At 34.8% G+C, this 13,387-nt stretch overlaps 1 protein-coding gene across 1 annotated transcript in view; it reads right to left on the bottom strand.

Moving 5' to 3' along the window:
- Window positions 1-13,387, bottom strand: part of LOC110203846 (coiled-coil domain-containing protein 144A-like) — a gene marked incomplete at its 5' end in the record, with an annotated part of 71,682 nt that overhangs the window by 18,937 nt on the left and 39,358 nt on the right. The window contains 5 exon segments of the mRNA XM_078151627.1: window positions 521-734; window positions 2,738-2,879; window positions 3,457-3,490; window positions 11,689-11,739; window positions 11,924-12,156. Coding sequence (XP_078007753.1) covers window positions 521-734; window positions 2,738-2,879; window positions 3,457-3,490; window positions 11,689-11,739; window positions 11,924-12,156 — 674 coding nt within the window.

Below are 13,387 nucleotides of genomic sequence, written 5' to 3'. Positions count from 1 at the left end.
TGAGTATTATAGATATGTTTTACATGACTACACATGGATACGCTGTATAGAACTGCTTGCCTTCTCAATGAGGGCATGTTGTGGAGGGAGAAGAGGAGAATTTAGAACTCAGTTCTAAAAATGGATGCTAAAAATTGTTTTTACATGTAACTGAGGAAAAACAAAAATAAAATACTAAAAAATGTTTAAATGGAAATGTAGATAAAATTCCTGACTAAAATAAGGTGTAGGAATGATTTCTACAATTTCCTCATCCGTTTTGCCATTACTAATGATTATTCAGAGTTGATTTTTACTATGTTTTGAAAAAAAAATTCCAATTGTGGTATAGTTTTAAAAATTCACTAAAAATGCATCTCTCATGGATGTCCATAAAATAAAAGGGATTAAGTAGGGCTCATTATATTGTTATTTTAAAGATGTGTCATTTTTTTCCTTTCTAACCCCAAATCCTCTCTCACAATGCTTCAACATAAGAGAAATGCTTTCAAGTCTTTATTGAAACTCATGAGTTAGATACCTGAGTCTACAGATTTCTCCATCCTGTTCTGCTTTTTGATGCTCTACCTGGGAATTCATTTCTTTTGTTTCTGCTAATTCTTCCCATAGTTCACTGATCTTGTTTTCTAAACTCTTCACTTTTCCAGTGAGTAGTGTATAGTGTCCTTTTTTAAGTTCTATTGATTGTCCAAATCTAAGAACTGCGTCCCGAATTTTCAAAAGGCTAATAGGATCTATACAGAGAAAAACACAAATAAATAAATAGGAGTATTTTAAATTCTGCAGTACAATAGCAGTATACTTAGAATTCAGATTCCACATATAAATCCTAAGGATACACCGAAATATTTTGTCAAAAGATTTACATTGAATTTGAAAATAACCTATTTCTCTGTGGGCGTTGTGGACAATTAAAAAGAATCTCTAAGTTACATATAACTTCAGAAAAAACCATTTGAAGCCTCAGAGTTCTTCAAAATATGGGAAAATATATGTGAAAAGTAAACATTCTGATGTGTGCTCTGGGGGGGGAGACAAATAAGATAAAATAGATTGTACATTTAGTATGTATTTATTGCAAATATACAGAATTATTTTATAAATATCATAAATGCATTTTACACTAAGTAGTTATATGTAAACACTGCTTCTCCCTTAGGGACTTAGAATATAAATCTGTATGTAACATTCATACAGCAACATCCATCCTCATTTTTTCACTAGCCAGACTTTTGGTAACTTTAAGTAAAATACAACTGAGACACCAGAAGAAAGTGAAAAAATATTCTAAGCATTAAGGAAAATAGCAACCATAAAACCAGGCACTTTATTCTACAGAGAGATACAGAGCCAAATTGAGACCTAATCCAGAGTTAGCAATGTGTGTTATGTGAAGTTACAGATTCAAGAGATTTGGTGGTCAGGTTTCCCTTCGCAACTTTCAATTCTTCACACATCTCAGTGTTTAGCAGAATTGAAGCAACAAGGAGAGAACAGGGTTGCTAGAGGTAGACACAGTTATCGTGGTGGGTGGTGAAGCTGACAGTAAGGGAAGTCATAAGTTCAGAGATTCAAAGCAAAAGAAGAAACTAAGGCACAGGGAAGTTAAAAGACTTGTTGAGATTCACACAGGTAGCAGGTGTATAACATAGAATCTGAACCTAGGTATTCCTGGCTTTATGTCCAGTACATTAGCCTATATGCCATGCTGACAGGAGAATTATAAAAACCAGGCAGAACAGTTGTGAGATTGTTGACATTTTTGACTATTTAGTGAAATAATTTAATATTTTGGATATTCTTTCCATAAACAGATCACTGCCTGTTATCTTCATGCATTTAGTCATGTCAGTCTCTTCAAAGGTTATCTATTGTCAATCAAATAAAATTCATGCACCTTGTCCTAGCATTCAATATGAATAACTCACATGTGTTAATAATATAGCACATATAGGCTCACAACAATCCTTTGCAGTAAGGTATTTTATAGATGAAGAAACTGAAGCTGCAAGTTTAAGGGATTTGTCTATAGACACCAAGCCAAGCCCTCTACAAATTGCAACACCCTACCTTTCCATATTTACTTCTTACTGCTATATCCCATCCAGGAAAATTCCACTTTCACTGTCATTTTCCTGCCTCCTTGCTAACAGTTCTCTTTCTTCAAATGCTCACTTCATCACCTTATACTCACTCCCATGATTCCTACAGATTTTCTACCCATCCTTTAAAACTCACCTCCAATGCTGCTGTTCACAAAGAGGTTATTTTGATTCTGGATAGTTAATATTCTTTCCCAGTTTGTACCTCACATAGCAATATGACTGTACTTCTCAAGTATATATGTATTTTTTAATATTAGAGTTATCTAGGTAGACTGTATCCCCCTACTAGATTGCACACTCAGTGAGGACAAGGACTGTGTCTTATCTAAACTTTGTGGATACAGCACACAGTAGGTACTTAATATTTCTTTTTGAATTGCAACAAATAGAAGGTTATCTTCTGTGGCTGAAAAATTCATCACCCTGAAGCCACCATAATCACTTTCACCTTGGCAAGGCCTGCCAGAGATTAGGCTCCAATGTCTGACATTAGCCTCCAAGAATCCAAGGCCAAATCTACTTTAGTATGAGTTAATGGAATAGGACTTCAGTGGTATCTTCTTGTATATACTCACATCTTTGTTTTCTGTTTAACACTGGTATTCTGTTAGGAAATTTAAGCATATTCTTACCTTTACAATCAACTCTATGTTGGTCAATCAACAACAAAACATTCTTACAGTTTAAAAGAGGTAAATCATAATTCTCTGTAGCTGTATCAGAAGACTTAGTGAGGAGGACCTCAAGACCATCTGCATCCGTCTGTACTTTGTCCTATAAAATATGTAACAGCACTATAAAACAACAAAAACTAAACAGTAATAACAATGGCTAATGTTTGTGTAACACTTTAAGGTTTCTACAACAATTTACATACATCATATCACGGCATCTTCACAAACATTTTGTGAGATAAGCACTACTCATAACTATTTTAGAAATGAAGAAACAAGCTAAAAGAGATTAGGTGACTTGTCCAGGATCATACAGCTAGCTAGGAGCCCAAGGACAGATTCCAACTCAGGTCTTCTTGACTCTATCAACAATGGCACTTCACTACCTAGAAACTGAATTATTTAGGACCTTATGAAAATCATCATAAATAGTCACAACATCTCTTACAGAGGATAGTCTTCATTTTATTTATGGGGGAAAATGAGGGAAAATCCAGCAACATAATTCATTTTCTACCATTCACAATGGACATGTTTCACTAGGAGACTATTTCTAAAAGTATCCATTTACAGATTAAAGACTCTTGTAATTTATAATGCAAAAAAGAAGTCGTTATGTCCCCTGAAACATGCATTATTTTCTAAACCAACTTATACTTCTGGCATTTTTACAGTACCTTGTTCTTTTCATTCGATGTTTTCTTTGAAGCCTAAAAGACAAATAATTCTTTTCAGTGTGAATATAAACAAGCAAAATGCAAATCAAGTTTGTTATCATTGTAACTGTTTGATTTAATATATGCCTATTTGAAAATCTCATGCTTTTTTATGTTACAAGCCAATCACATAAGATATAGAATGTTTGAGTATTTAATTTTGTAGCCCTAATTTATAATATATGCTTATCTTTGCTCTTGAAAAGTTTTTAAAACAAACAAAAACTATAAGTAACATCAGAATTCCTTCCCATAAATAAAAAGTGTGAGGGATTGCTTTCAAAATAAATGTCAGCCAAACATTCTTAACTTGTGATATGATAACAATGATTTATTTTTTCACTTGTTCATATGCCAAACTCCCTGTTATTAAGATCACACAGTAACAAGAATTTCAGCAGTATAATAGCTGGTATGAACTGAGACATCAACAAATATTAAATTATGTCCATTATCTTTGAATGTATTTTAAATCTTAGAAAATATTATATACGGTAACCAACATAATTTTTAATTCAAGTTAGATGTATGTGTGTTCTATTTCCTATACTGCAAGCTCCAAGAAGTCAGAGACTGTCTAATCACCTTTCTATTCCAGGGCCTGACATAAGGCTCTTCACATTGTATGTGAGTAATGCTTTCTGAAGAAGTTTACCAGCACATTGGATGGACCTTTGTGGAAGAAATATGAACATTACTCTGACAGGATGAGGAGCCACAATCTTCCCCTCTAGAGAAAGTACTCAAGTTGATGAGACTATACATGAACCCTCTGCAGTCCTGAATATCAAACTTCAATATGATTAAGTAGTAAAACAAAATTCAGAGATAGAAATTCTATAAAAGAATGGTTGGCTTTTTACAGGGGTTTTAAAAATAGCAAAATATACTAACATCAGTGACCCAATCAGAGGATACCCAATAAACTAGAGATAGAAAAAGCAGTTAGAAGTAAGTAATTTTGGGTCTTGGGAAAGCAAATTGGTTCCGTCCCTTCCCAGGGGTTTAATCACCTCCTACATTCACATAATTATAAATTAAACACAATACATTGTGTATATTGTAATAACAGCAATCACTAGTAGAATACTCTGCACACAAGAAAAACATATTTATTGAATGGCTAATTATAGTTCACATTTCTATAGCACTTTACAAATAACTTTCCGTACAACAATCCTGTTGATAATGCAAGTATTATTATCCCCATTTTACAAATGTATGTGCCTCACTGCTAATGTTGGCAGTGTGGTGCAGTGGAAAGTGGATGGAATCTAGAGTCAGAAAACCCAGGTTGAAACACTGGTTCTGCCTCTTTTTACTTGTGTGAGGGTAGGCAAACCACTAAGCTTCTCTGAGTCCGTTTTCCTGATCTCTGAAATAAAGAGGCTGGACAAGACGATCCCTATCGTGCCTTACAATTCTAAATCTATGCTATGACAGTAATAGAGTAGAAATCTAAAACCTTATCTCCTGACTCCAAGTATGGTATCCCTTCCACTAGTGTTTAGGCGTGGTGAAAACCACATTCCTAATGACTAATGTCTGTCCTGCTGTGTTCTGTCACCACAATGAGCAAAATGGAGTGCATTATCACTGGGACTGTTTTGCTATGTTGAAGAAAACAAGAATTTCAACTGTCAAACAGGGGCAAGTAATGTGGCATGTATATCAAAGGGAGTCTGGGCGTCTAAGCTTTACCATTATAGCTACATTTTCTGGCATTTGGAATATAGTTGCTTGCAGTGAAAGTGCTCATGTGCATATGTCTCAACACTGTCAGAATAAAGAACAACAGGACATCAGTCTTCTACAACTACCAAAAGTACACATTGCTAATATTTTTCCATGAGGAAATACAGTAACATTGTGCCTTTCTTTGTCACGTTCTGCTTCGCTTAAAGGGCTGTCTTCAGGAACATGGAGTAGGATATCTGTTAAGGAATTCACTTTTTCACAAGATGAATTCATACCAGGATCCTTTGAAGTCCATTTATCGTTTTGAGGCTTTTTTACTCTTTTCTTATGCATGACCAAATCATTGCTGAAAAAACATCCATGATGGGATGCTTAAATTGTTCTTTATTGAAAACTGATAAGAAAATGACGGGGAAAATATATGGCTTCCAGATTAGCCTTCCTTAAATAAGCCTTTGAGCTCATTTCCCAGATGGCTACTCTCTTTTAATGTACATCAAATCTGAACTGCCTGGCTGTGAAGTTCCTTTATATTCAGGCCTGCCTTATTAATCCAACAGAGGTTCTGAACACTGCTTCTCAGAGTACAAGGTCCATTCTAGTCAGATTTCTGTTTTCTCTAGTCTATGAATAGGTTCTGCTCCAAAACTTCATAGAATGAGTTTTCTTCATCTAAAATGTTCCCTCATTTACTGACTACACTTGGGCTAAAAGACAACAACTGTCGACAACTGGGTAGTTGCGATTAGACAATTTATGTGCAAAATATTAGGAAGTCTGATAGAAGGTAGGCTTGATATGAGCCAACAATGCCAGAGAAAGTCCAAAAAGTTAATATGACTGCATGTTGAATTCTAAGAGGCATAGAATGCAGAAGAAGGGAGGTGACAGTTTCCTTATGCTGTTTTGATCAAAATATATTTGAGGGACTGTGCTCATTTTAGGAAGATATATTTTAGGAAAGACATTTAAAACTCTGAATATCTTCACAGAAGAGAAACCAGGATGAAGAAGAATGAAGATGTAAAATAAAGAGCAGCTGAAGACATTGCCGATGTTTATCCAAGAGAAGAGAAGATGAAGAGTTGGGAAGACAGGGAGAGGTGGAATATGTATTCATATATATGAAAGGCTCTCATGTTTAATTGTCCCCCTAAAGGGTAGGACTAGGGGCAGAAAAGCACAGTTAGGATCAATATATGAAAAACAAAAGCCAACAACTTCCAAGCAATTACTTATTTAAAGAAGAATAGACTACCTTTAGAGTTAACACATTCCTCTGTGTGTGTGTGTGCGCGCGTGTGTGTGTGTATGCGTGCACACACACAAACCATTGAGCAATTAACAATCACACATGTGAAAGACTGCTCTTTGATCCTAACTTTAATGGACCTCACAAACCTGCCTGTTGCTCTGTTGACACAGCTTTTACAGATCTTCACCTTTCCACTCTGATAAGGTATCAAAGAAAGATTTATTGGGGGGAAAAAAAAACAAACATCTGCCACAGTTTGTAATAATTCTTTTTTCTCCATTAATTTATTTAGTTTCAGTTTTCAACATTCACTTTCACAAGATTTTGAGTTCCAGATACTCTCCCCGTCTCGTCCTTCCCCAAGCCCAACAACAGTGTGCATTCTGAATACCCTTTTCCTTAATCTACCCTCCTTTCTATCTCCCTCCCTTCTCTTATCTGCTTCCTCTTCTATTTTCCTGTAGGACAAGATAGATTTCTATACCTCATTGCCTGTATATCTTATTTCCCAGTTGCATATGAAAACGATTTTTAACATTTGTTTTGAAAATTTTGAGTTCTAAATTTTCTCCCCTCCGCCTCCCCACCCTCCCTCATTGAGAAGGAAAGGAAGTTGATACTGTTTATACTTGCAGAGTCATGCAAAACGCTTCCATAGTAGTCATGCTGTGGAAAGCTAACTATATTTCCCTTCATCCTATCCTGCCCCCTCTTTATTCTATTCTCTCTTTTGACCCTGTCCCTCCTCAGAAGTATTTGTTTCTGATTAACCCCTCTCCCAATCAGCCCTCCCTTCTATCATTCCACACTCACTTATTCCAATCCCTCCTATTTTCCTGTAGGGTAAGATAGCTTTCCATGCCCAATTGAGTGTGCATGTTATTCCCTCCTTAAGCCACATCTGATGAGAATAAGATTCACTCATTCCCTCTCACCTTCCCCCACTTCCCCTCCATGTAAAAGCCTTTTCTTGTCTTTTTATGTGAGATAATTTATCCCATTTTACCTCTCCCTTTCTCCTTCTTAATACATACATACATACATACATATATATATATATATATATATATATATATATATATATATATATATATATATATATATATATATATATATATATATATATTTTTTTCCCCTCCAACTACCCAGATCCTGAATCCTACCAAATCCTACCCAAAGGTCTCATGAGTTACCAATATCATTTTTACATGTAGGATTGTAAATAGTTCAACCTCTTCATGCTTCTCTTAATTCTTGTATTTAAAAGTCAAATTTTCTATTCAGCTCTTGTCTTTTCATCAAGATTGCTTTAAAGTGCTCCAATTCACTGAATATCCATTTTTCTCCTAAAAGATTATACTCATACAACACTCATTCCTATTAAAAACACTAGAGGGCATAGGAATAAATGGAGTCTACATAAAACCTTCAGCAAGCATCATATGTAATGGGGACAAGCTAGAAGCATTTCCAATAAGAACTGGGTGAAATAAGGATGTCCATTGTCACCACTGTTGTTCAATATCATACTGGAAAGATTAGTTAGCAATAAGAGAAGAAAAAGAAATTAAAGGTATTAGAATAGGCAAAGAAGAAACAAAGCTATCCCTCTTGGCAGACAATATGATGATATACTTAGAGTGTCCTCAAGAATTAAGTAAAAAGCTACTTGAAATAATAAACAACTTTAGCAAGATTGCAGGCTATAAAGTAAATCCACATAAGTTATAGGCATTTTTATATATTGCCAACAAAGCCCAACAGAAAGAGATACAAAGAGAAATGCCGTTTAAAGTTACTGTAGACATTATACTGTTCCTGTAGTTACTGTAGCCATTATAAAATATTTAGGAGTCTATTTGCTGAAACAAATCCAGGAACTATATGAACAAAATTACAAAACACTTTCCACACAATTAAAGTCAGATCTAAATAATTGGAAAAACACCAATTGCTCACAGGTAGGCCCAGCTAATATAACAAAAATCACAATTCTACTTAATTTACTCATTCAGTGCCATACCGTTCAGAGTACCAAAAAATATTTTATCTATAGACGAGATTCACTTGGAATAACAAAAGGTCAAGAATGTCAAGGGAACTAATGGAAAGAAATGCAGGGGAAGGTGGCCTAGCTGTTCTAGATCTTAAATTGTATTATAAACCAAACCAACAATCATCAAAACTACTTGGGACTTGCTAAGTAACAGAGTGGTGGGTTAGTGGATTAGGTTAGGTATGCAAGACACAGTAGTCAATGACTATAGTAACTTATTATTCGATAAACCCAAAGACCAGCTTCTTGGATTAGAACTCACTCTTTGACAGAAACTGCTGGGAAAACTGGAAAAGAGTATGGCAGAAACTAGGCAGACACCAAAATCTCATATCATATCCCAAAATAAAGTGAAAATCAGTTCATGATGAAAATAAAAAGACTGATACTGTAAGTAAACTGGGAAAGCAAGGTATAGTTTACCTATGGGCTTTATGGAGAACAGAAGAATTCATGACCAAACAGGAGACAGAGAACATTATGAAATGCAAAATGGATAATTTTGATTACATTAAATTGAAGAGTTTTGGCACAAACAAATCCAATGCAACCAAGATTAGAAGGATAGTAGAAAATTGGGAAATAATTTTTACAACCCGTATCTCTGACAAGGGCTTCGTTTCTAAAATATATAAAGACTAAAGTCAAACTTATAAGAATACAAGTCATTCCCAAACTGATAAATGGCCAAAAGATATGAACAAGCAGTTCTCAGAGGAAGAAATTAAAACCATCTATAGTCATATGAAAAAAATGATCTAAATCACTATTGATTATAGAAATGTGAATCAGAACAACTCTGAGGCACCACATCACACCTATCAGATTGGCCAACATGACAAAACAGGAAAATGATAAATGTTGGAGAACATGTGGGAAAACTGGAACACTAATGCAATGTTGTTGGAGTTGTGAAATGATCCAACTATTTAGGAGAGCAATTTGGAACTATGCCCAAAGGGCTATAAAAATGTGCATACCCTTTGACCCAGCAATAGCATTTCTAGGGCTGTATTCCAAAGAGATCATACAAATGGGTAAAGGATCCATGTGTACAAAAATATTTATAGCAGTTCTTTTTGTGGTAGCAAAGAACTGGAAATTGAGAGTATGCCTATTGTTTGGGGAATGGCCTGAATAAGTTGTGGTATATGCGTGTAATGGAATGCTATTGTGCTATTTATAAGAATTTTATAGCAGGTGGACTTCAGAAAAACCTGGAAAGACTTGTGCGCACTGATGCTGAGTGAAGTGAGCAGAACCAGGACAATGTTGTCCCCAGTAGCAGCCACATTATGCGAGGACTAATGGTGATAAACTTAGCCCTTCTCAGGAATATAAGGATCTAATACATTTCCAAAGGTCTCATGATGGAAAATTGTATCCACATCCAAGGAAAGACTATCTTTGAACACATTCCAAAGCATACTATTTGCTATTTTGTCTTCGTTTTGTTTTGTTTTCTCCTTCTAGTGGTTGCTCCTATTGGTTTTAATTCTTCCTTACAACATCACTAATGTGAAAATATGTTTAATATGAATGTATATGTATAGCCTATATCAGATTGTGTGCCATTTTGGGGAGGGAGGTGGGGAGTGGGGGGAGAATTTAAAACTCAAACACTTATTGAAGTGATTGTTGATAAATCAAAATAAATTAATAAAAAAATTAAAGAACAACCAGGAGAATAATATCAATCATAACTGCAACAATGTAAATATTAAGGACAATAAAACAACTGGAACTGAATGTTGTGAAATTATGATGACCAAGCTTGGTCTAGATGAGAAGGAACCTCCTTCTCTTTATGCAGGGTGGAAGACTATCCATATAGAATACTGCATAATACTGATGTGGCAGTTAGTTGTGTTGAACTGTATTTTCCTTTTTGTTTTTTGTTTCTCTGGAAGGGTGAGGAAAGATGTATTGGGAAATGAGGATGATACAGAAAGAAAATATGACAATTAAAACAAAAGTGTTCTTTCTCTCAACTGCCCATGGCTTTACTGTCTCTTGCAAATGAGTTTAATATGGCCACTTTTGGCTAATCAAGGGAAAAGTAGACAACTTTCTGTCTGAGTGACTCTGAGGTCACAATATAGAGTACCAACAGTGAGGCAAAGAAAGACGCCTTTTTTCAGTGCTTGTCACATATGTTATCTTGTATAAATACTTTCTTCTTGAACTTATATAATTTTTGCTCTTGAAATTCATTATCCTACAGTATGCTTAAATTAATTGTTAACAAGTTAATGAAAGTAAATTAGGCCTTGCTTCTCTACATTCTTTACTTTCTAAATGTCAATCTAGAACATTTCCAGGTTCACACTCTTATGGAACTCTAGAGTCATCTAGTACCATCCAAACTTGCAATGTCAATCCTCTTTGCCACATTCCTGTCACGTCATCTGTCATCTTATTGTCCTATGATTTTTCTTTTTGTGGGGCAGCAGGTAGCAGTTATCTGCGTTTTGCTCTTGCTCATTCTTTCTAGTGCCCTTGTGAGCAGTATAGGCCTTATGTAGGAAGGCCTACATGAGAGCTTCTCTCTACCTTTTTGCCAAGTCTTTTTTTTTTCTTCCCCCATCCTGAAAGGACACTAAACCTTTCTCTCCTCAGTCCCATTTTTGGGGAAGAGAATCAGAATCCTTATCGACTTGAACCCTCCACTCTTTCCCTCCAACCACCCCCCACATGGTGGTAGGTAGGTGGGTGGTTCTTGAGAATCTAGGTTGTCTGACTTTTTATTTATATCCTCAGTGCTTGGCACTTAAATTCATCCATTCTTTTATTTTAATAAGGACAGTTTCATTTTTTTTTTCTACTTAATAGTAATTGATTTTTTCTAATTACATGTATAACAATCACTTCTATAAGACTGAGTTCCAAATTTTTTTGTCCCTCCCCAAGACAGCAAGCAATCTGATATAGGCTATACATGTACAATCATATTAAACATATTTCTACATTAACCATGTTATGAAAGAAAAAATTCATTCATTCTTGAAAACTTCTAATGGTGGGGAACTTTCTACATACTAAGAGAGCCCATCTCATTTTTTTGATAGCCATAAGCTATCTCATTAAGACTTTTTATACATTTGAAAACTATCTTGATTTACTCCTTACCACCCATATCTTATATTGCACGTTATTCTTTGAGATCTTATCAAAGGCTACCTACCTTCCTTCTTCAATAGATGCTGATGTGACAGTCCCACAATCAAAGAACATGCTGAAACCAAAAGAGAAATATATATTCATTGGACGTGAATTTCTTTCTTGGCAAAAAAAAAAAACAACAACCAAGAATGAAGTTGTTGCAGTGAATCTGATTCCAGATTGTTAGAGCTAAATGAACTTACCATTAATAGAAACATTTGATAATAATACTCCTATTAATATTCTGAAAAACTTACCCCTTTAAAAGATGGTGCACAGGTGTTGAACTTTCCTTGGAAGAAGAAATTCCCATTATTGGAATTTCTTCCCCAGGGATTTCATTTTCCTTATCTTTACCATGCTGATTGCTCTCCATAGGAAACAGCTCATCACCTTTGCCAACTGTTCCATTTTCAATTACACTGTCATTATCTTTTTCCTCTAATGTTTCAATTTGATTGCGTTGATGCTTTTTCTTTTCCTCTTCAATCTAAAAGGAAAGCTTAGTACTTAGTATAATTGACACTTTACGAAAAAAAATTATGCACTTACTTAGGAAAAATTCTAGACCTGTGAGTTAACTAGTCCAAGGAACTCTAACAAGAGAAAATGATAATGTACAGATGAGCCAAGACACCTGGTGATGTGATTTAATCTAACTCATCCTAAACTTTCCTTATGCATAGGATAATGGGGTGTCACTGCATAACTGACATTTCCCCTTCCAAAAAATAAAATTCAATAATTAAATGAACTGCCACTTTGATAGCATCTAATCCAGTATGTTCAAGTACATCAGAAGGAAGTGTTCTCCCATTATTTTTCCATCTTTTGCTGACATTTTATGTTATCTCTATGTGCTAAAATGATAACTATCTATAGCAAATAAACATTTAAAAACAATGAAATTCCAGAGCAGGAGCTTTGAACTTGTTGTCAGAAGACCTAGGTTTAAGTCCCAACTCTGTTATGTATTAGTTGTGGGAAAATTGAGAAATCTTGTATTAATGCCTTTTGGAAAACTGTTACTAAATAAATTAGGAAAAAATGTCTTTCCTTTCATTTTGAAATTAAAAAAAAAGTTTAATGCTTTTACTAAAATCAGTAAAGATGAACACAGCAGATCACAATAACCATATTAGTCCAATCAAGTGGATCTGTTAGAAATTTCCTAATGTTAGCCTCTATTTTCAATATTTTAAGCCATAGCATCTTACACTTGGCTAAGAAATAAAAATGTCCATAAAAGCAAAATTATTTGAAGTGTAAAATATTGCAGTGACTTGCATAAAAGAGAACCTGAGTTCATTACATTCTTTTAGGCCTGTGCCCTAATTATCTTTACCTTGTTCTTTTTGCCACAGAGTCTAATGTTGCTATGTGCATGTTTGCTTTAGAAAGTTTGTTGTTTACAAGCAAAAGATTTTGGAATCTGATGAGTAATTTAGATGATCAAAATAAGGACTAGGAAAAGGCTTTCTGAATATTTACCTTAATTCAACTTCAAATATACGTTTTACAAATAGCAAGCATTTAAACACAGATTTTTCTCATGTGAAAATCAATACACAGGAAGATTGATGAAGAAGAAAAATAAATGGAATGGAGAGTGGCAGGAGGTAAATCTAGCTTTTTTTGCAGTTGTTTTTTTTCCCTCAAAAGCGGGTTGTCTACTTCCACCATTCTTAACTCATTTTTAAATCTTCACATATCTTGATTTA

This window comes from Phascolarctos cinereus, unplaced genomic scaffold (genome assembly GCF_003287225.1).
Source record: "Phascolarctos cinereus isolate Bilbo 61053 unplaced genomic scaffold, phaCin_HiC Scaffold_18;HRSCAF=501, whole genome shotgun sequence".
NCBI lineage: Eukaryota > Metazoa > Chordata > Mammalia > Diprotodontia > Phascolarctidae > Phascolarctos > Phascolarctos cinereus.
The sequence above is the reverse complement of the archived record's forward strand: the minus strand, read 5'-3'. Positions and strand labels throughout refer to the sequence as shown.